The 21,515-nt window shown below is 47.0% G+C and overlaps 1 protein-coding gene across 1 annotated transcript in view; it reads left to right on the forward strand.

Annotated features, from left to right (window-relative positions):
• Nucleotides 1-21,515, forward strand: part of shroom3 (shroom family member 3) — a 46,899-nt gene that overhangs the window by 5,123 nt on the left and 20,261 nt on the right. The window contains exons 2-15 of the mRNA XM_071528730.1: nucleotides 580-720; nucleotides 7,584-7,811; nucleotides 8,737-9,068; nucleotides 9,563-9,824; nucleotides 11,190-11,239; nucleotides 11,858-12,341; nucleotides 12,797-13,096; nucleotides 13,356-13,794; nucleotides 14,148-14,287; nucleotides 14,688-14,834; nucleotides 16,047-16,519; nucleotides 17,391-17,621; nucleotides 18,982-19,189; nucleotides 20,225-20,417. Of these exons, the coding sequence (XP_071384831.1) occupies nucleotides 580-720; nucleotides 7,584-7,811; nucleotides 8,737-9,068; nucleotides 9,563-9,824; nucleotides 11,190-11,239; nucleotides 11,858-12,341; nucleotides 12,797-13,096; nucleotides 13,356-13,794; nucleotides 14,148-14,287; nucleotides 14,688-14,834; nucleotides 16,047-16,519; nucleotides 17,391-17,621; nucleotides 18,982-19,189; nucleotides 20,225-20,417 (3,628 nt within the window). The remainder of the gene's footprint in view (nucleotides 1-579; nucleotides 721-7,583; nucleotides 7,812-8,736; nucleotides 9,069-9,562; nucleotides 9,825-11,189; nucleotides 11,240-11,857; nucleotides 12,342-12,796; nucleotides 13,097-13,355; nucleotides 13,795-14,147; nucleotides 14,288-14,687; nucleotides 14,835-16,046; nucleotides 16,520-17,390; nucleotides 17,622-18,981; nucleotides 19,190-20,224; nucleotides 20,418-21,515) is intronic.

Here is a 21,515-nt window from a genome sequence, read left to right on the forward strand (position 1 = left end):
AACGGGATACAAATAAAAACCATATGGGATAAAAACAACAGTCTATGTCTAACATAAGCTTAAGACAACAACCAAACAATCATCCTGCATTACCACACACAAAACGAGCTGTTTGGAAAAATCAAGTTTTGCTCTTTTTTCTGTAACTAGAATCAAATAGTTGGGCAACTTTTTTTAATGCAATGTGAGTATTTGTTGTTTTTGAGAATGAATAGGTGTCTGCTGGAGAGATGCAGGTTTCTACCATGGTTATAAATGGCAGGGGGTTTGACAGCCTCAGCTTCTTCATGATCAGTTTATTTGAATGTGATCTGAGCTCCGCTGGAAAATACACCATAAATAAACTAAATACATGGACTCTGCTTAACCCTGTGTATTTTTTAATACTTTATTGTGTCATTGTTCTATATTCAGTAATGTATAGACACATTTTTCAGTTTTTTTCTTTTACATATATTTTGCAGACAGTACAAAAGAAAGACCACATATTTGATTTTCATTACACTAATCAATTAAAAATGTGAATAATGCAAATGGAGGAGAGAGAAGTTAAAGCCGGTGTGTGTTGCGACCCTCCAGGCGCAGTGAGCCGGCGTCTCGGCCGCACTCCTGGCATTCCACGAAGCTCGGCGAATGTCAGCAGGACTCCGGTCTGATGGAGCTGTCCCAGGGCGGGATGGGCAGGATGGGCAGCGCCTGGCATCACAGCTACCATGCCAGGTTAGTGTGTGTGTGTGTGTGTGTGTGCGTACTGAAGAGATGTCAGCATCCACAGCATTGGCTTGATGTCATATCAGTCATTGCGGTTCAGCACCAGCGGGGCGACAGTGCTGCAGCACCATTTGTATCATGGTGTCCTTGTTTTGTCTCAGTGTTTGTTGTTGTTTTGTCACTGCACAGGGAAATGATCATGTGCTTCTGACAAGTAGACTCATGTAGAACCTGATAACTTGTAGAATCAATGGACGCTTGTGGTTTGAGACAAGTCTTCATTATATAAGTCTGTTCATTATCAGACAACTAGGTAGGTCACTTTCATCCCATGAAATGTTTTCAAAATGTTGTTTTACTGTTCGAAACTATGCTAAACTATGCTATGCTAAAATGTGTTTCCCCTGGTGGTGTGTCTTCATCTGTATTTAAATCCAGAAAGAAAAATAACATCTTCAGGTTTTGTGTATTGTGCTCTTATCACTGGCTTTTCAAATGGTTACACAGTGTTTTAGCCTACTGACAGTAACCATCCTAGTTGCCTCATAATGACCGGAGATCAGTATCTTGTGTATATCATATATGAAAGATATAAGATATGTATTTTATTATCACAAACCATGAGCGTACATTGACTCAGTGATCGTTGTCGCTCCCATCTTCATCTCCTTGTGCAGTGCAGCTAAGGAAAGATGAAAAACAATGACAGCGATGTGGTTTTGACCTGAGAGCTGCTCAGTGATCCTGAAGCAGGGCGATGCTTAATGTCAAGAGTGCAGACTGCTGTCTGTTGGTCGGAGATAAGAGAAGACAGACAGGATCTGTTCGTCTGGAAACATGAACTCTGACCTTCTGATTGCATGTTTTACTCCGGTGACTACAGCTTCAGACGCAGTGCTATGACTGTTAGCATCATGTTACTATCCAAGTGCCAAAAATGTACAGGAATTTGTCCTGGTGACATTGGTGCAAAGATGTATCCACATGGAAAGATATCACACTCTGTCTGACGCAAAAACTTCTGACTGTTTTTACTTCTGGCTCACTTCTACTGTCTGTTCTGTCAGCAAAACATTGTGAAGAACCTGTTTGTTGAAAGGATTTAATGAATAAATCTGTCGACTTGTTTTCCTATTACCAAAGCCTCTTTGTCTGTTAGTAGCAGATAAGACTATAAGATACTCTCTGTTAATGCCCCAACATGACCTTTGACCTCCTGAGTGCCGTGTTTTCTTCCTGGAACTGAAGTTTCTGAATCAGAATTAGAGGCGATTACTGTAAATCAAGGGTTCCCACAGGCCTTCGAAATCCTAGAAAGTTTGTGGATTTGTGAAAAATACGTTTTTGAGTCGATGGCCTTGAAAGGACTTGATTTTATTAATTATAATGTAGCACTTAAATTCATCAGGATGCCTCTGCTCTCTCTGACCAAAGACCAGTGCTTCACATCCTGAGGAAAACCCAAGATCACAACAACATCATGAGTAAACAATGAAGCCTCTATCATCTCTAATTTAGCCCAGCTTCATGTCTCACCCCAAAACATGCCAACTGAGTCCTTGAATATCACCAAACCAGACGTTGAAATTCTTTAAAAACGAATTAAATCTGATATGAGTGTGTGAACTCACCATGAGTTAAATCACAGTATGTGCAATAAACGTTAAGGGGTTTGTCTCGAATCGACATGAGAAGATATCAGCCAATAAATCTGTTTGTCTTACAGTATGAACTTTGACCGTCTGCTCGGCTGGTTTTGTACTTAAAGCAACAGACTTGAATTGAACCCTTAACTCTGGCAGTGTTAGTGCCTTGCTCTAGAGAATTGAACCCCTAACCCTGGTGGTGTTGGTGCCTTGCTGTAGGGAATTGAACCCCTAACTCTGGCAGTGTTAGTGCCTTGCTCTACCCATTTAGATATACAGGGAGTTGAACCCCTAACCCTGGCAGTGTTAGTGCCTTGCTCTAGAGAATTGAACCCCTAACCCTGGTAATGTTGGTGCCTTGCTCTAGAGAATTGAACCCCTAACTCTGGTAGTGTTAGTGCCTTGCTCTAGAGAATTGAACCCCTAACCCTGGTAGTGTTGGTGCCTTGCTCTAGAGATTTGAACCCCTAACTCTGGTAGTGTTAGTGCCTTGCTCTAGAGAATTGAACCCCTAACCCTGGTAGTGTTGGTGCCTTGCTCTAGAGAATTGAACCCCTAACCCTGACAGTGTTGGTGCCTTGCTCTAGAGCAGAGGTTCTCAATTGTTTTTCAGCCAAGGACCCCTAACAAGATAGAGAATATACCGGGGACCCCCTCATTCTGATTTGTGATTTTGGGCTATATAAATAAAAATTGACTTGACATGTATGTCCCTTAGAATAATCTGATGTAGCATATTTTTTACACTTCTATAGTCTTAGTTATGTGAAAGAACAACACAAGAGAAATGTATTAGAAAGATATTAGATATGTATTAAAAGTATTTGCACCATCTCAACACAGAATACCCATAAAACAATCAATCAATTAGCTGCAAGTAACACTGTACCTAAACAAAATATCAAAGGGAAATCACAAAACTTTTTTTATATCATGATAATTTAAAGGAATCTGAAAACTTTTCACGGACCCCCTGGCAGAGTGCCATGGACCCCTGGGGGTCCCCAGACCCCACTTTGAGAACCACTGCTCTAGAGAATTGAACCCCTAACCCTGGTGGTGTTAGTGCCTTGCTGTAGGGAAATGAACCCCTAACCCTGGTGGTGTTAGTGCCTTGCTGTAGGGAAATGAACCCCTAACCCTGGTGGTGTTAGTGCCTTGCTGTAGGGAAATGAACCCCTAACCCTGGTGGTGTTAGTGCCTTGCTCTACCCATTTAGATACACAGGGAGTTGAACCCCTAACCCTGGCAGTGTTGGTCTTGCACACCACAGGGTAGTTTGAGGTGAACCCTTCTTTATTTCAGGCCAACATGGCCGCAGAGAGAGTCTTTTGAACGCAGAACAAAACAGACTTTAACTCGACTCTCGGCTGGTTTCACCCCGGAGGTTTGGAAACAGCCTCGGTCTGTGTGTCTGGTCACAAAGCGGCTTGTTTTTAAAGCTCTAGTCAACTGTCTGTCTGTTGCTTCAGTCCCACTGAGATCCATACAGACCGAGGAGCTGCTGAACAACTTCAGCAGTGACTGCGTTTACAAGCACATTAATATTCTGTTAACAATTTGAATCTTCAAGTATTCTGAATATGAAGTGATCATGTGTCCTGAATTTCCCCAAGGGGATCAATAAAGTACTATCTCAAATTATCTTATCTTATCTTTTCTTATCTTATTGTAAACACCACATTCTATTATTATTTGGGATATGAATATTAAGGTATCTGGGATATACGGATCATATTCTGGATATGGTGGCATGTAAACACTTTATTCAGGATGCAGTTTGGCAGCTGTCATTTACCTCAGCGTCAAGTGTTGTGACAGTAAGCTGCTGTTAGCTGGCCTGGTTTATTCAAAAATAAAAAAAAACAAACAGTTTGCATCGCCGGGTGTGAGTCAGAAGTATTGACAAAATGACACAAAGTACAGTGAGATGGGAAAACATGTTGATAATCAGCTACAACACAAATTAGGACACACAGCTGCTCAGAGTGAACAAGCCTGCTGCTGAAGCAAGGCACTAACACTGCCAGGGTTAGGGGTTCAATTCTCTAGAGCAAGGCATTAACACTGCCAGGGTTAGGGGTTCAATTCTCTAGAGCAAGGCACTAACACTGCCAGGGTTAGGGGTTCAATTCTCTAGAGCAAGGCATTAACACTGCCGGGGTTAGGGGTTCAATTCTCTACAGTAAGGCACTAACACTGCCGGGGTTAGGGGTCCAATTCTCTAGAGCAAGGCATTAACACTGCCAGGGTTAGGGGTTCAATTCTCTACAGTAAGGCACTAACACTGCCGGGGTTAGGGGTTCAATTCTCTAGAGCAAGGCACTAACACTGCCGGGGTTAGGGGTTCAATTCTCTAGAGCAAGGCACCAACACTGCCGGGGTTAGGGGTTCAGTTCTCTAGAGCAAGGCACTAACACTGCCAGGGTTAGGGGTTCAGTTCTCTAGAGCAAGGCACTAACACTGCCGGGGTTAGGGGTTCAGTTCTCTACAGTAAGGCACTAACACTGCCGGGGTTAGGGGTTCAATTCTCTACAGTAAGGCACCAACACTGCCGGGGTTAGGGGTTCAATTCTCTACAGTAAGGCACTAACACTGCCGGGGTTAGGGGTTCAATTCTCTAGAGCAAGGCACTAACACTGCCGGGGTTAGGGGTTCAATTCTCTAGAGCAAGGCACTAACACTGCCAGGGTTAGGGGTTCAACTCCCACTAGTTTAATAGTTTTACAGTGTTGTGTATGTGGTTTGGTGTCTGAAGTGTTTTACAGTGTTGTGTATGTGGTTTGGCGTCTGAAGTGTTTTACAGTGTTGTGTATGTGGTTTGGCGTCTGAAGTGTTTTACAGTGTTGTGTATGTGGTTTGGCGTCTGAAGTGTTTTACAGTGTTGTGTATGTGGTTTGGCGTCTGAAGTGTTTTACAGTGTTGTGTATGTGGTTTGGCGTCTGAAGTGTTTTACAGTGTTGTGTATGTGGTTTGGCGTCTGAAGTGTTTTACAGTGTTGTGTATGTGGTTTGGCGTCTGAAGTGTTTTACAGTGTTGTGTATGTGGTTTGGCGGCTGGCGGTCAGACAGCTTGTTAGTGTGAAGTGTTAAAGGAATGACTGTTGGTGTTTGGACAGCAACTGTCAGGCAGCAGTGATGGGGGAATAAAAGGCACTGACGTGGCTCTGTGTGTGTGTGTGTGTGTGTGTGTGTGTGTGTGTGTGTGTGTGTGTGTGTGTGTGGTTGGGTCTGTGATTGTCTGTATTTGTGCTCTGCGGTTGAATTGGCATATATGTGTGTGTGTGTATGGCGGGGGGGGGGGGGGTCATTGACGTAGATGCCCGCTGAGGGGGCATTCCTGATGCCCCCCCCTCTCACCTCTGGGTCTCCCATGGCAACCCCCCCACCCCCACCCCCACACCCCTCTCTGTCTGGTCCTATTAACAAGCTGGTGAGCGGCTAAAAAACGTTTTGTTTAAATGCTTTGAAATTTGTGTTTTAATCGAACTGGAATTAGGAATCAGAAGAGGGAGAGAGAGAGAGAGAGAGTGAGTGAGAGAGGTTCACTAATTTTAACTATTTTTTACAATTATCACTGTTAATATCCAGACATATTTTATGTGAAAAATCTTGATTTTATATGCAGTTAAATCATTTTACTTTATTTTTGTTTCATTTATGTTTGAATCTATGCTTTGGCAACATGTGCACATGTACGTCTGCCAATAAAGTTTATTGAATTGAATTGAATTGAATTGATAAACAGGCTGACAGAGGGAGTGAGAGAAACGGAGTGAGGAAGAGAGACAGACAGACAAATACAGGAGAGAGAGACTGAATGAAAATTTTACAGAGCCATATAGTTGTCTGTCTGTCTGTCTGTCTGTCTGTCAGACAGACAGGCAGACAGACAGAGAGACAGACAGAGGTAAGTAGAGACATAGAGACCGAAACTGAGAGACAGACAGACAGGCAAAGAGAGAGAGACACAGAGACAGGGAGAGAGACAGACAGACAGGCAAAGAGAGAGAGACAGAAACAAAGTTTACAGAGGGATAGAAAGACATTCACAGAGAGAGGGAGAGAGAGAGAGAGACAGAAAGTCACAGACAAGGGCAAAAAGTGAGAGAGTGAGAGAGAGACAGAAAGAGAGAGAGACAGAGAGAGAGAGAGAGACAGAGAGAGAGAGAGAGAGAGAGAGAGAGAGAGAGAGAGAGACAGGTAGTGGCCTCTTTTCCAGAGCAGTAATTGCATTGTGTTCGGTTGAGGGCCTTGGTGGGTCAAACAGTGACGTACACACACATTCATTATTACTGGGGCTCCCCCGCCTCCCCCCTACTCCCCCCCCCTCCCCCTCCCCCCTCCCCACACATACACACACCACACCGCCTTACTGGAAACACACACACACACACACACACACACACACACACACACAGATTTACATTTAGTCTCTGTGACTCTGTGACTCTCTTATCCAGACTGACTTACAGTGAGTGAAACAGTAGAAAAGATCCTCAACATTACAGTCAGGACATTTATTTATTTTATTTTCATATAGAGCTATAGAGCCAAAACATGATAATCCCACTTATTTTGATAAATATTGCGATTATGATTATTTATCACAATTATTTGTTTCGGTTTCAGGAAACAAATCGTTTTATTTCACTTTTGCTCCTTAACATATTTTCACTTTCAATCGATCAATCAAAACTTTATTGTCCCCGAGGGGAAGGTTGTTTGGCGAGCAGAGCGACCATCTCACAACCGCCGTCCACACACAAGAAAATATACAAACAGGACAAAAGGATGAGCAATAGATAAAAGCCATAAAAGACCATAAGAGACAATAACATGGAAAATGTCTAAGACAATAAAGAAATGTAAAGTTTAGAACATTCACTGCTGTGCAGACATGAAGACTTGTTAAGGATTTCTCACAGCAGCAGCAGCTGGAAAGAGTTTTCACTCTTAAGGTCTTACTATTATTACATGTGCAAAATACAACTGACATTATGTCTCTCTCTCTCTCTTTCTGTCTCTCTCTCTCTCTTTCTGTCTCTCTCTCTCTCTTTCTGTCTCTGTCTCTCTCTGTCTCTGTCTCTTTCTGTCTCTCTGTCTTCCTCTCTCTCTCTCTCTTTCGATCTCTCTCTCTGTCTCTCTCTCCCTCTCTCTCTCTCTCTCTCTCGCTCTCTCTCTCTCTCCCTCTCTCTCTCTCTCTCTCTCCCTCTCTCTGTCTTAGTGCCTCGACCACGGACCTGTCTGCTGGTTTTGACTCCGGCGGCGGCGGCTACCTGAGGAAGAGTCCGGACCAGTACAGTTCTCGGGGCAGCATGGAGAGCCTGGACCCTCCCCAGTCCTCCCAGCAGCACCCCGGGGTGCTGCACCACCCCCACCACCCGCTCAGCCACCACTCCCACACCGGGCCGCACCCCGCCTACTCCTCCTGCCACCAGCTGTCCTCCGCCAGGTGCGCCGGAGCAACAGTAACGCATTCAGTGTCTTGCTCAAGGACACTTCAGCAGGCTGTTGATGTGTGAGAGAGAGAGGGGGGGGGGGGAGGAGAGAGAGACAAAGCGAGAGAGAGAGAGACACAGAGAGAGAGAGAGAGACACAGAGAGAGAGAGAGAGAGAGACAAAGTGAGAGAGAGAGACACAGAGAGAGAGAGAGACAGAGCGAGAGAGAGAGACACACACAGAGAGAGAGAGAGACAGCAAGAGAGAGAGAGAGAGACAGACAGAGAGAGAGAGACACAGAGCGAGAGAGAGACACAGAGAGAGAGAGAAAGAGAGAGAGAGACAGAGAGAGAGAGAGACACAGAGCGAGAGAGAGAGAGAGACACAGAGATAGATAGAGAGAGAGAGACACACTCAGAGAGAGAGAGAGAGAGAGAGACAGAGCGAGAGAGAGAGAGACACAGAGAGATATAGAGAGAGAGAGAGACACAGAGAGAGAGAGAGAGAGAGAGAGAGAGAGACACAGAGAGAGAGAGAGAGAGAGAGAGAGAGAGAGACAGGGTCCTGCTCATGTGTCCTTGAGCAGGACGCTGAATAACTGGTATGAACACCACAGAAGAAGAGACAGACAAGTCCGTCATGCTCAGCTAAAGTTACTGGAAGTGAAATCAGATTTGTTTTCTCTAACCTGCCAGATGACAGTTTACCAAAACTCTGACCAATAAACAAGCTGTTTGTGAGTCATGTGACTTTTGTTTACAAGCTCTGGTTCACTTGTAATTGGTCAGTGTGAAACTAAACCAAATACAAAAACAAACTAAAATAAAATAAAGCTGTGGTTCACTGTGGTTCGGACCAAAGAAACCGACCTGTAGGTGTGATCGCACGCTACATGAACTGAGGATTAATCTCTAAGTAAATCTCTCATTCTTTTCCAGGTCCTCCAACAGCATCGACCACCTCCACAGCAAGCGAGACTCCGCCTACTCCTCCTTCTCCACCAGCTCCAGTATCCCAGAGTACCTTGCGTCCGCCCCCTCCTTCAGCCCCGAGCGCTCCTATTCGCTGGAGACCGTCCCTCAGAGAGGAGGGGGGAGCGGAGAGATGCAGCAGGCGGATATCCGTTACGTTCGGACGGTTTACGACGCCCAGCGAGGCCTTTCCCAAGAGCAGGAGCTCAGCTCCGCCTCCGCCGCGTTGCTACGCAACAGCGACTCCCGGGGCGGGGGAGGGGGAGGGTTGAGGGCGGGGCTAGGCCGAGAACTGCAAGGTAAAGTTCACTTTTGAGGAACGGGGTCACGTAGTAGATGAGAAGGGTGTGACGTTTCAAATGGGCCACGCCTACAAAGTGCTGTACGAGTGCGAAACACAATTCAGTTTCTATGGGAAAAACTATAAATCGACATTTTCTGTGTTCTAATTGATGTGAAATGTATTTGCTGTTGTTAATTACCCAAAACCTTTTCACGTCTGTCAAACAACTGCAGTACAATGCAAACAGGTATAAAAAAAAAAAATAGGCGATTAGAATACCAGGAAATATACCAAAAAAGACAAATAGTATCAAATTGCATCAAAATATGTATTGTGCAAAAAAGAAACAGACATTACAATCTCTTTTTGTTGTCACTCTTCCAACATGGCGGCACGACCCTCGTAACCCTTTTTAACCATGCTGTGACTTGCCTCTACTCTAGTCCCATGAACGACGTATTCACTTAACGTGATGACATCATCGCTGTGTCTTTATTCTGTTGGTTCCAGGGTCGCCGGGCGGGGTCTGTTACCGTGGCAACAGCAGCAGCAGCAGCAGCAGTAGCGGCAGCAGTAGCGGCGGCGTCCCGGCTTCAAACCGGTACAGCGTGGGTCCCATATGGGGTCAGGCGGCCGGCCGCAGCTCCTGTGAGAGCCTGAAGGGGGCGCCGGCTCCACCGCAGCGCAGCGACAGCTACGCAGCCATCAGGAACCACGACAGACACGAGAGACCCAACTCCTGGTCTAGTCTGGAGCACGCCCGGTCGCTACGGTGAGTAGAGTTCGTCCAATCAGGACGGATATTGATTATCATCCTATGATACGGAACGATACGGAACGATACGGAACGATACGGAACGATACGGAACGATAAGGAATGATACGGAATGATACGGTACAATATGATATAGTATGATGTCATTCGAAATGATACAATACTATTCAGTAAGACGCGATATGATTCGATACGATGTGGTATATGTTTCGGTACAATATGATACTATTCAATACGATACTATTTGATACAGTACTATTCTATACAGTACAATACGATACAGTATGATATGACTCGATACGATACAGTATATGTTTCGGTACAATACGATACTATTCAGTACCATGCGATACTATTCAATGCGATACAATACTATTCAATACAATACGACACTATTCGATACAATACTATTCAATATAAACGATACTATTCAATATGATGCTATTTGATACAATACGACTATTTGATGCGATGTGATGTAATGAGGGAAAACTGAGTTGTTGCAGCAGCAGAGAAGTGAGGTGTAGGTTGGTGAACAAGATTAAAAGGCACTAGAGTTAGACTGATATATTGGACCGATACACACAAGACACAAAACATTAATTATCAAGCTACATAACAAATTACCTGCAGACACTGTAACAAGTGCTCTAGTGCCTTTTAGGTGCGGAGGGGGAATGAATGAATTAAAACTCAGCCTGTTAACACCAAAGTGCTGTGGTAGCACAGTGTTGTTAGAGCTAAGAGAATCGCTGACTTAGAGCAGTTAGAAAGTCACCGGGACGTCCTGGTGGCTCAGCGGTCGAAGGGGCGTACCATGTGACCACAACATCCTGGGTTTGAATCCAGCCCAGGTCACTTGTCATCACCTTCTCTCTTTCCAAATGTTTCCTTGCTCTCTCCACTTTCACTTCTCAAATGAAGGCAAAAATGCCCCAAAAAATAGTCTTACATTTTTTTTTATAAATCACCAAGCTACGTCCTGGTATGTGGATGTCTGCAGGCCGCAGTCACGACTCCATCCATGTTTGTGACTTCTACCGTACTGTCTGGTGTATGAGCGCACAGTATTTCTGCCGCCTAAACAACAAAAAAACGCACAGAGCCTCTTACAGCGGTTCCTCCTGAGCAGCTAAAAATTGTGCGAACATGAAGAGAGCTAATACACCGTTCATGTACGACATGTAAGACTCATGGAGCTGAAACCTGAAAATGTTCTTGTCAAATATAATGTACTCAGGTGTAATGAAATGTAATGTATTAAAATCGAATCTAATTTAATCTCATCTAATCTAATCTAATCTGCTTTTACCTTTGATCTAATCTAATCTAATCTAATCTAATCTAATGTATTTTACTCAGGTCACTGCATAAGGGTTCCTGGCATCACTCCAGTGGCTCTGTGGCTTCAGGTACACTCTTACTTTTTCTGTAGTTTTTGTCGTTCTCAAACAGTTTTACTTTTCTGTCATCAGTTTATTAGGTTAAGATTTTATGTCTTGCCAATTAAATTATAAGGTCTGGAGCGGATGATTTAAGCCCCTAAACCCTCAGTTGTGAAATGCACTGAATAAACAGACCCATTATCTATTATTATTATTAATCTTAGTATTGTTATTATTATTATTGTTATTTATTTATTATTTTTTGTAATTGTCCTCTCAAGCGTGACATAATTTTTCGGCCCAAATAAGGGATTCCAGATCACCAGCCAGACATAGCTTAGCATTGCAGCTTTTCGTTTCTTTCCACACCATGGTTGTTAGTGAAATATTTTTTGAAAATACAGGAATGCGTTAAAATATGTGAGAACTTTGTCATTTGTTATTTGTACTTACATTATTTCATCCATTTTAAGAAAATCCCATTCGGTTTTGCCATAGACGAAAAATAAATGGATCCAGATAGAATCCAAAAGCGCTGAAATGACAACAACACTTGAGAGGACAATTAGGACTAGCGTTGTTATTAGCATCCTCAGCGTTATTCTTGCTAGCAGCATTAGCACTAGCCTGGTTGTCGTCACCCAGCTAAAGGCTCGTACGGCACCGAGGGCCAGCTCCACACGGTGATGGAGAAGAGTCCGGAGAGCAGCCCCACCACCAAGCCTCGACAGGGGGGAGGCTTCCCCCAGCCCGCCGCCTCTCCCGGACCCTCCTCCGGATCTCCGGGCGGCGCCGCCCAGTCCGGCCGCCTCATGTTGCCCACCGGCGTGTACCCCGTCCCCCAGCCTGAGCCCCACTTCGCCCAGATGCCCAGCTCCGGCCCCGGCCCGTCCTCCACCGGAGTCTACCCCGCTTTGGCCAAGGAGAGCGGCCGGCAGCAGCATCAAGGGCTGCCGGGCGTCGGAGCGAGGGATGGAGGAGGGGTGGAAGGGTGGAGAGACGGAGGGATGTCAGCCGTGGAGAACGGATACCAAAATAACCCTTCTTCTTCATCGTACTCCCACTCGTCCTCCTCGTCCATCTCGCCTGCTTCCACCCCGCTCAGGACTCAGGCACAGGAGGCAGACAGGTTTGTTTGTTGTCTGTTGTTTGTTGACTGTTCATTTTTCTGTCTGTCTTTCTCTTCATCATTCCATCCATCCATCCATCTACACATTACATCAAACTCTTAGGCTATTAATAATAATAGCCTAGCATATTTGGTACCGCGGAAAATATTACGATATTAACAAAATATTGCAATATTTATTATTATCAAATATCGGTCCAAGCCTACTGGAAAGTGAGTTTTGAAAGCCATTGATCTCAGCACATGGCCAAATAATCATTAAGCCATTGGTATTGAGTTCACCAAGATAAATTCCTAATAATCTTTGGTTGTAATGGCAATAAAGTTGACTTCGACTTTGATTGATTAATAATCCTATCAACCCCTGCAGATATATTATGGTCCTTATGCTACGGGACAGTTAAAATCGTACTTACTGCCCATTTAAGGCTAACGCATTCTTCTGCCTTTGCTAGGCCCCAGCAGGAAGAAGCCGACTCCTCACTGTACAGATCCCACCTCCGAGCTGCAGGCGGGGCAGCGGAGGGCCAGGCCGGGCCCCACAGGCCCCAGAACCACCAAGGGCCTCACGCTCAGAGCTTCCAAGGGCCCCAAACCCATACAAACCAAGGCCACAACCAAATGTTCCAGGGACACAGCCAGGATTTCCAGGGACCCCAGTCGACCCATGGCTTCAGGCCCCCGTCCTCCCAGTCCGGGGGTCAGGAGAGGAGAGACCCCTTCACCCCCGTCCAGTCCAGAGGAGACAGGAGCAGGTATGATTACATTACGTTTAGGCATTTAGCTCTTAGCAGGAACAGAGTGAGTAGTTGATTGGTTGTATATACAGTATATACTGTATTTATCTGTGGAACTTTGTAAGTTTGTTCTTAGAAATGAATTGACGAGATGTCGGTGGTGATGATGATGATGATGATGATGTCCTCTGCTTCTTCTTCATCTTCCTACCTCCTTCTTCGTTTCTGTCTCCTCCTGCTCCTCCTCTTCCTCCTTCTCCTCCTTCCCTTCCTTCAGAACATCGGAGCAGCCCAGCGTCCATCCGGAGCCTGTGGTGTCGCCCCGGGTCGCCCAGGGCCAGGTGGCAGCGGCTCCACCCGCCCAGCAGACTGTTCAGTCGAACCCTCACCCTTCTCCCCGACACCACAGCGACTCCGCAGCTCTGCATCACCAACACTGGGAGAGAGAACGAGATCGAGAACACCCGCTGACCCGCCTGGAGATCGCCCTGGCCGAGGTCCAGCGATGCTCCAGCCCCGACAGCGTCGTTACCACTGGCAGTAGCCAAGGCAACAGCAGCTACGGCGACAGTAGCCAGGTTAGCGACGGTAAACAGGGAGCCACCCGCAGCCTCTCTGTGCTGGAGAAGGTCAGTCGGTTCGAGCGCCGGGAGCGTGGCGGCAAGCAGCGCAGTCACAGCACCGGCCACGCACAAAACAAGGCCAACCAGCACAAGGTAATGCACAAAGGATCTGTGGCTGTCTTATGATGGCCTCTCCTTGTTTTCTGCTCCTAGTATTATGACGCTGTTTGACCCCTCCTTGTTTTCTGCTTCTCTCTGCTTGATGTTTATTTGTGAACACCGTGTTTTGTTGCCTCAAACTGCCTCGACAGAAGAAAGGATCTCGTCAATGTGATGCAAATATCAATGCCAATTTACATACAAATATAATGTTTGCACGTAAATATCATCGGGCCCCAGAGTCTGTAATACAGTATTGTCCAGACTTACCTGACCTCCTCAACTCGGAAATCTTGCTCCTCTCCATCTTTGACGTGGCTTGACTGCTTCGTGTTTTCTGCTCCCAGAACCAGCCGAGCGAGAAAGGCCGGAGCGCCCCCTGTGGTGCGGAGGACCTCCGAAACATGCTGGAGAGAAGCACCAGTGGGACTAAAGCCCACAGGACCATGAGCTACAGAGGAGGCAGCAGCGACCAGACGCAGTACAGGTAGACAGGCTGATCTGCTGACCTGTTGACTTTTAAATAGCATAGACTCACTGCTGTCGGCCCGTCTCCACCTGGTACACAGTTTTGAAAGATGCAAAAAAAGTTTGGTGGGGAGCGAGATCGAATAGGTGTGTGTGTGTGTGTGTGTGTGTGCGATAAAGGAGCGGTAACAGTTTTTTGATTGCAAAGCATTTGATGCTGCCAAAGGTGAAATACCAGCTGTGACATCACTGATTGATGCGTGGCCAGAAGTTTCATTTTGATTTTCTGACCCTAGAAGCATATGCAGGACAAACATGTTGAAATTAAGCACAGGATTAATGATTTTCACTATAAATGCACAAGAGAGGCTCACATCAGATCCTGTGAAGTGTCACATGATTTTCTCTGTGGTGTTCAGGAACGCAGCAGATCCCAGTTCAGCCCTCCAGAGGAGCCGCAGCACCTTCCAGCTGGGAGAGAGCGAGCCGGGCGGCGGGCGGGATTTCCCCTGGAGACAAGACCTGCAGGAGCTGCTGGGCCCCATCCAGGACACCTCCTTCAACAGGTCAGAGGGTCTAGACTCCTCCTTCAACAGATCAGAGGGTCTAGACTCCTCCTTCAACTGATCAGAGGGTCTAGACTCCTCCTTCAACTGGTCAGAGGGTCTAGACTCCTCTTTCAACAGGTCAGAGGGTCTAGACTCCTCCTTCAACTGGTCAGAGGGTCTAGACTCCTTCAACAGGTCAGAGGGTCTAGACACCTTCAACAGGTCAGAGGGTCTAGATCAGAGGTCTAGATGAAGGAGGAGTCTAGACCCTCTGACCAGCTGAAGGAGGAGTCTAGACCCTCTGACCTGTTGAAGGAGTCTAGACCCGCTGACCAGTTGAAGGAGGAGTCTAGACCCCCTGACCTGTTGAAGGAGGAGTCTAGACCCTCTGATCTAGACCTCTGATCTAGACCTTCAGCTGGTCAGAGGGTCTAGACTTCTTCAACAGGTCAGAGGGTCTAGACTCCTCCTTCAGCAGATCAGAGGTCTAGACTTCTTCAACAGGTCAGAGGGTCTAGACTCCTGCTTCAACAGGTCGGGGGGTCTAGACTCCTCCTTCAACTGGTCAGAGGGTCTAGACTCCTCCTTCAACTGGTCAGAGGGTCTAGATCAGAGGTCTAGATCAGAGAGTCTAGACTCCTCCTTCAACAGGTCAGAGGGTCTAGACTCCTCCTTCAACAGGTCAGAGGGTCTAGACTCCTCCTTCAACAGGTCAGAGGGTCTAGACTCCTCCTTCAACTGGTCAGAGGGTCTAGACTCCTTCAACAGGTCAGAGGGTCTAGACTCCTCCTTCAGCAGGTCAGAGGTCTAGACTTCTTCAACAGGTCAGAGGGTCTAGACTCTTTCAACAGGTCAGAGGGTTTAGATCAGAGGTCTAGATCAGAGGGTCTAGACTCCTGTTTCAACAGGTCAGAGGGTCTAGACTCCTGCTTCAACAGGTCAGAGGGTCTAGACGCCTCTTTCAACAGGTCAGAGGGTCTAGATCAGAGGTCTTGATCAGAGGGTCTAGACTCCTGCTTCAACAGGTCAGGGGTCTAGATCAGAGGGTCTAGACGCCTCCTTCAACAGGTCAGAGGGTCTAGATCAGAGGTCTAGATCAGAGGTTCTAGACTCCTCCTAGCATACTGACGTCATGTGAAAGTGAGTCTTCTTCACTGTGCCTGCCAGCCTGCCTCTCAGCGGTCTGGACTGTCCCGACTTGCTGAACTTGCTCTTTATGTCTTTGAACAGATCTTACAGAGACTCTCTGAAAGACGCCCAGTCCAAGGTCCTGCGCTCCACCTCCTTCAGGCGGAGAGACCTCACCAGCCCTCCGCCTCCTGCCGCTCCTCCCGTCTCCTCCTCCAACAACCACCAGCCTCCGCCCGTCTCCACCAAGCACCACTCTCTGGAGAAGAAAGGCCCTAAAACCATGCCCAAACCCCTGGGTGTCGTCCCGGTGCCGCCGCCGCCTCTCTCCTCCCCGCCGCCGGTCACCTCCCCTCACGCCCCGAAGGAGAGGCACATGATCAGTCCGGAGGTGCGAGGCCCGAGCCCCCCCGCCCTGCCCAGCGTCCCCCCGGTCGGACCGCCTCCGTCGCGGATCTGCGGCCGCAAGCGTCTGACCGCGGAGCAGAAGAAGCGTTCGTACTCGGAGCCGGAGAACATGCACGAGGTCGGGGTGTCGGACGCCGAGACCACCGCCCTCTTCAGGCGGGGAGGAGGTAAATGAAAATGACATTTTCTGCCAAAAAAGCATGTTGCTAATGTTAAATGTGTATGCAGTAACACCAAACCAGAGTCTAACAGTTCGGCTAAGTAATGGATGTACGATGATAATGCTGGCGACTCTGTGTCACCCTGTAATCAAAATTTATGTCGTCTTACCGAGGAGATATTAAGGACGATGTTATATTGACACACACAGAACGGCAAAACAGAAACTGACAGGACACTTTCCCAACTTTTAGATCCAAACCAGGTGTTTTTAGATTGTGGGAAACCAAACCTCAACATCTGTTTTGGTGTTTTTGTTCCACCTTTGTATTTAAAGACCCCATGAAATGAAAAATAACTTCTTTTTTTTTTTTTTACCTTTTAGCCGATGTTGCTGGACTTAGTGACGTAGTGTCTGCCAAAAAAAATGATGATTTCTATAAATGTTATACCAAAATGAACAGAGCGTCTCTTTGCGGTAAACAGCACGTTTCAGTTAATGAGAGCATGATCCTGCACTCGGGGGCGGGTACAAACATTTCATCCAATTAAATTTTTGCACCAATTCCAACGGTTATTTCTAATTTTTTTAAATAACCGTTGGAATTACCAATTGCAGAGAAACCTGTTGCATTGCTAGCTAGTTAGCTGATAACTTACATGTACCAGGTGTGCTGTGTAAATCTTACAGGTTTACAAAGTTTTACAAGGATTTACATTTATTGAGTGTGAATTTTTGCAAGCTGACGATAGTAAACATGACCTGAAACAATTCAAAATAAAGTGTCAGGTCTGGAAAAAAGTGGTACAGTGGATTACTGAGAGGTCTGGCTTTAGACCGGACCTCATGGCTCCGACCCAACTCTCCCCCTCCATCAGAGACCAGCGTGGCGGACCGTCGGAGGATGTTTGAGTTGGCGGCCAGCCGCAGCGTCGGGGGCGGAGCTTCGCAGAGCGGCGTGTCACGACCCGAACTCCGCCAGCTTCAGCAGGACGCTCTGGCCGAATACGTAGAGAGGAAGAGAGGGAGGAGGAGAGAGGAGGGAGGACAGGGGAGAGCGCTGAGGCCTCGCAGCGCCTATCTACACCCTGAACACAACAACCACACAGGTAGGATGGATTCATGGATTAAATAGAACCATAATTGATTGATGGAATGGGCAAAGGATTGATGGCTGGACCAAGGAGAGACAGAATGATGGATAGATACAGTAGATGGATGAAAGAAAAACATCATTAATTAGTGGAATGAGGGAGGGATAGATAGATGGATCAAGGAGAGTTGGATGGATGGATGGATGGATAAAAGAAAAGCTTTAATTGGTCAGTTGAGGGAAATGGATAAATGGATAGATCAAGGGCAGAAAGATAAATGATGGATGATAGAAGGATGGATGGATGGATCCAGGAGGGATGGAATGATGAATGCAGAGTGAGGGAAACTCTTCATAACACCGGAAGAGGAAAACAGTTTGCTGCTAATGGAACGGCAGCACTAAACTAGCTAGCAGTTAGCTATTTGCTATCTGCTAGTTTTACAGAGCTGCAGTAACATTAGCAGAAAGGCGGCTAACGTTAGCAGTAGCTGGCTATCTGCTAACGTTACCTTGACTGAAGGTACCGCTGTTAATGCCACGTTCGAGTCATATGGGCGTTACCGTAATTACTAGCTTCCGAAGGGGAAAAAAACGTTCACATAAACCTCTGAGTGGGAATTCCTAGTAACTTAACTGAACTTCCTGAAGGCTCCGGCCTGACGGTAAAAAACACAGAAGTGTCGATGCAACAAACAGCTTGTTGGTCGGCTACAAGACGATTTACAATATCGGTTTAAACTTCAAATTACTGTTTTGGTTTCCTTTGCTCCTCCAAGTCTCTCAGAGGAAAGCAGCAGTAGTTTCCACTGAATTCAACGTGTGAAGCTTCCAAGGCGGAGCGGTGGGAAGTCTTCCTCCTCCCATCTCTCCTCTTCCTCCTCCCATCTCTCCTCTTCCTCCTCACATTGCATAACCAACGTTGCATAACCAAGCCAAGCTAGCTCGGCTAACAGTGGTTGCTAGCTAAACGTTAGCTCATGCTCATCTGTCTTTCTCTTCTTCCTCCCTCTTTTTCCCTCCTCTCCTCCCTCTGACCTCCCTCTCATCTCTCCTTCCTCCTCCTCCCTCCCCCCTCTCCTCATCTCCTCCCTCCTTTTCCTCGTCTCCTCCTCCCCTCTCTCTTCGTCCCTCCTCGTCCTCCTTCTCTTCCTCCCTCCCCCTCTTCTTCCCTCCTCCCCTCCTCCCCTCCTCCCCTCCTCTTCCTTGTCTCCTCCCTCTTCCTCCTCCTCTTCCCTCCTCTTCCTCCTCTGTCTTTCTCCTCCTTCTGCATCCTTCTCCTCCTCCCTCCTCCCCTCTCTCCTCCCTCATCCTCCTCGTCCTCCCCCCTCCCTCCCACTCTTCCTCCCTCCTCCCCCTCCTCTTCCTCTCTCCAGCCTCCTCCTCCTCCCACCCGGACACCCTCAGTCTCTCCTCCACCTCCAGCCTGCTCTCCCTCCAGGACTCTGGCCCAGACCGGGGCTTCTCCTCTGGGGAGCGGCGCCTGTGCTCCACCCTTCCTCCTGGAGCCGACCTGTGGAGCCTCTTCTACCCGGGCAGGGTGACGGCTCCCAGGCCGCCGCCCGCCGCCCTCCAGCCCACCAGGTAAACTACTGCCCAAAGTCAACGTAAACCACCACAGACTTAAAGGACTTTCACTGACTGTTTGGGAGTTTGGCCCGTTGGTCACTTTACCCAAAATGTCAGGAGAGGATTGGCACCGAAATCCTCTCTGTGTCTCTGGTAGATCTCTCCTTAGCAGTACGGCATGTTAAGTAATAGTAGGCGGTTAGCATTACCCTAAAAGTGAGAGAATGAGAGCTGGTAGCAGCTCTGAGGCGGATGGTTTGTTCATTTTAATGACGAGCGTCTAAAGCTGCCAGGTTCTGTAGAGCAGTGATTCTCAACCTTTTTCATATCAAGGACCCCTAATTTAGTCCACATTAGGGCCACGGACCCACATTTGATGAGATTGTGTCTCTCAGACCCAAATCTGAGAATATTTTTTATTGTCAGATTTGATTTTGTCCAGAATTCCATGACTATCTGTATTGTAGGTAGAGAGATAACAGAGAAACTATGATCAGAACAGTCATTCTTCTACACTCTCTAACTGTGTTAACTTCTTGTAAATGAAATAATGCTGATGTTTAACAATTCATCAATTTGCTGGGGACCCCCTGGAACCCCTTCAAGGACCCCTGGTGGTCCCTGGACCCCACGTTGAGAACCACTGCTGTAGAGGATTGGTGGATTAGACAAAACAGAAAACGCACTTTCAACAGCAGCAGATCCCTCTTCCCACCAGGTTTCTCTGTCCTCTGTCTGTTCAGCCATGGTGGCTGTCACATGCTATGCTATCTCATGCTAACTACCCAGTTCTTCTGTTTATTCTACACAAACCAGAAATGTAAAACGCATCACTTCCTGTGCGGCAGAGGATTTTTCCCAGGAAAGAGCTGCCAGACACCGGCTGTTTAGAACAGACAGAGGAGAAGATTTATGAACTGATAGAGGCTGGATCACTGTGGAGTTAGAGAGAGAGAGAGAGAGGAGCAGAGTGGATATCTTTTATATGAAAATACCCCCAATTATTATTATATCAGTCACATTACATCCCTCCTTGGTTTCTGCTCCCAGTGCCCCTCCAGACCAGCAGCAGGACGGAGCCGGGTCGGGAGCCGGGTCGGGAGCCGGGTCGGGGGCCGGGCCGGGACGGGGCTCCGGGAGGTCGGCCTCAGCTGAGGACCTGCTGGAGCGATCGGAGGAGAGACAGACGGCTCCTCAACACCTCCGCTCCCGCTCCTCCCCCACCACACAGAGACTGGACCAGGTGACATCACTGCTGCTTTAATATTAATATCACCTTCATTATCTCTGAGAGAGAGAGAGGGAGAGAGAGAGAGAGAGAGAGAGAGGGAGAGAGAGAGAGAGAGAGGGAGAGAGAGAGAGAGGGAGAGAGAGAGACAGAGAGAGAGAGACAGGGAGAGAGAGGGAGAGAGAGAGAGAGACAGAGAGAGAGAGAGGGAGAGAGAGAGAGACATGTGATAAAGGTCATGGGTCAAGGCTGGGTTTGAACTCGTCTTTCTTTCTCTCTTTTCTTTTTTCCCTCTTCTTTTTTCTTTCTTTTTCCCTCTTTCCCTCTTTCTTTCTTTCTTTCTTTCTTTCTTTCCCTCTTTCCCTCTTTCTTTCTTTCTTTCTTTCTTTCTCTCTTTTTCCGTCTTTCTTTCTTTCTTTCTTTCTCTCTTTCTTTTTCCCCTCTATCTATCTTTCTTTCTTTCTTTCTTTCTCTCTTTCTTTTTTCCCTCTATCTTTCTTTCTTTCTTTCCTTCTTTCTTACGTTATTTCTATGCCTGTGTCTGTGTAAAGAGACTATATTTTAGAAGCTAGGTGTGTGTGTGTGTGTGTGTGTGATGTGTGATGTGTGTGTGTGTGTGTGTGTATGTGTGTGTGTGTGAAGGGACAGTAGACTGATGTCAGGTCTGTGTGACAAACCGCAGCCACACAGGAAATACCCAGAATCCTCGGGTTTCCTGTGAGGTGCCAGGGAACCGGGGCACAGCGGCTGGGCGCTGTCTGATGTGGACGATAGCAAAGATAACACACACACACACACACACACACACACACACACACACACACACACACACACACACACACACACACACACACACATATATACATACATTGTTATTTAGGGAGTGCAGTAAAGGAGACATTAGACTGTAATCTGTGTGTTTTATAAACATCTTTACTGACCAGTCGCTCACTCAGGTTTTATTGAAAAGATTTATTTTCATCAGGGAGGAAGAAGGAGAGAGGGAAAGAGAGGAGAGGAGAGGAGAGGAGAGAAGGAAGTAGGAAAGGAAGTGAGAGGAGAGGAGGGAAGGAAGGAGACAGGGAAGGAGAGGAGAGGAGGGAAAGAAGGAGA

The sequence above is a fragment of the Centroberyx affinis genome, unplaced genomic scaffold (genome assembly GCF_046629955.1).
Source record: "Centroberyx affinis isolate AG114_WGS23_722 - 3 ecotype Tasmania unplaced genomic scaffold, CSIRO-AGI_Caff_v1 ptg001719l_1, whole genome shotgun sequence".
Classification (NCBI taxonomy): Eukaryota; Metazoa; Chordata; class Actinopteri; order Beryciformes; family Berycidae; genus Centroberyx; species Centroberyx affinis.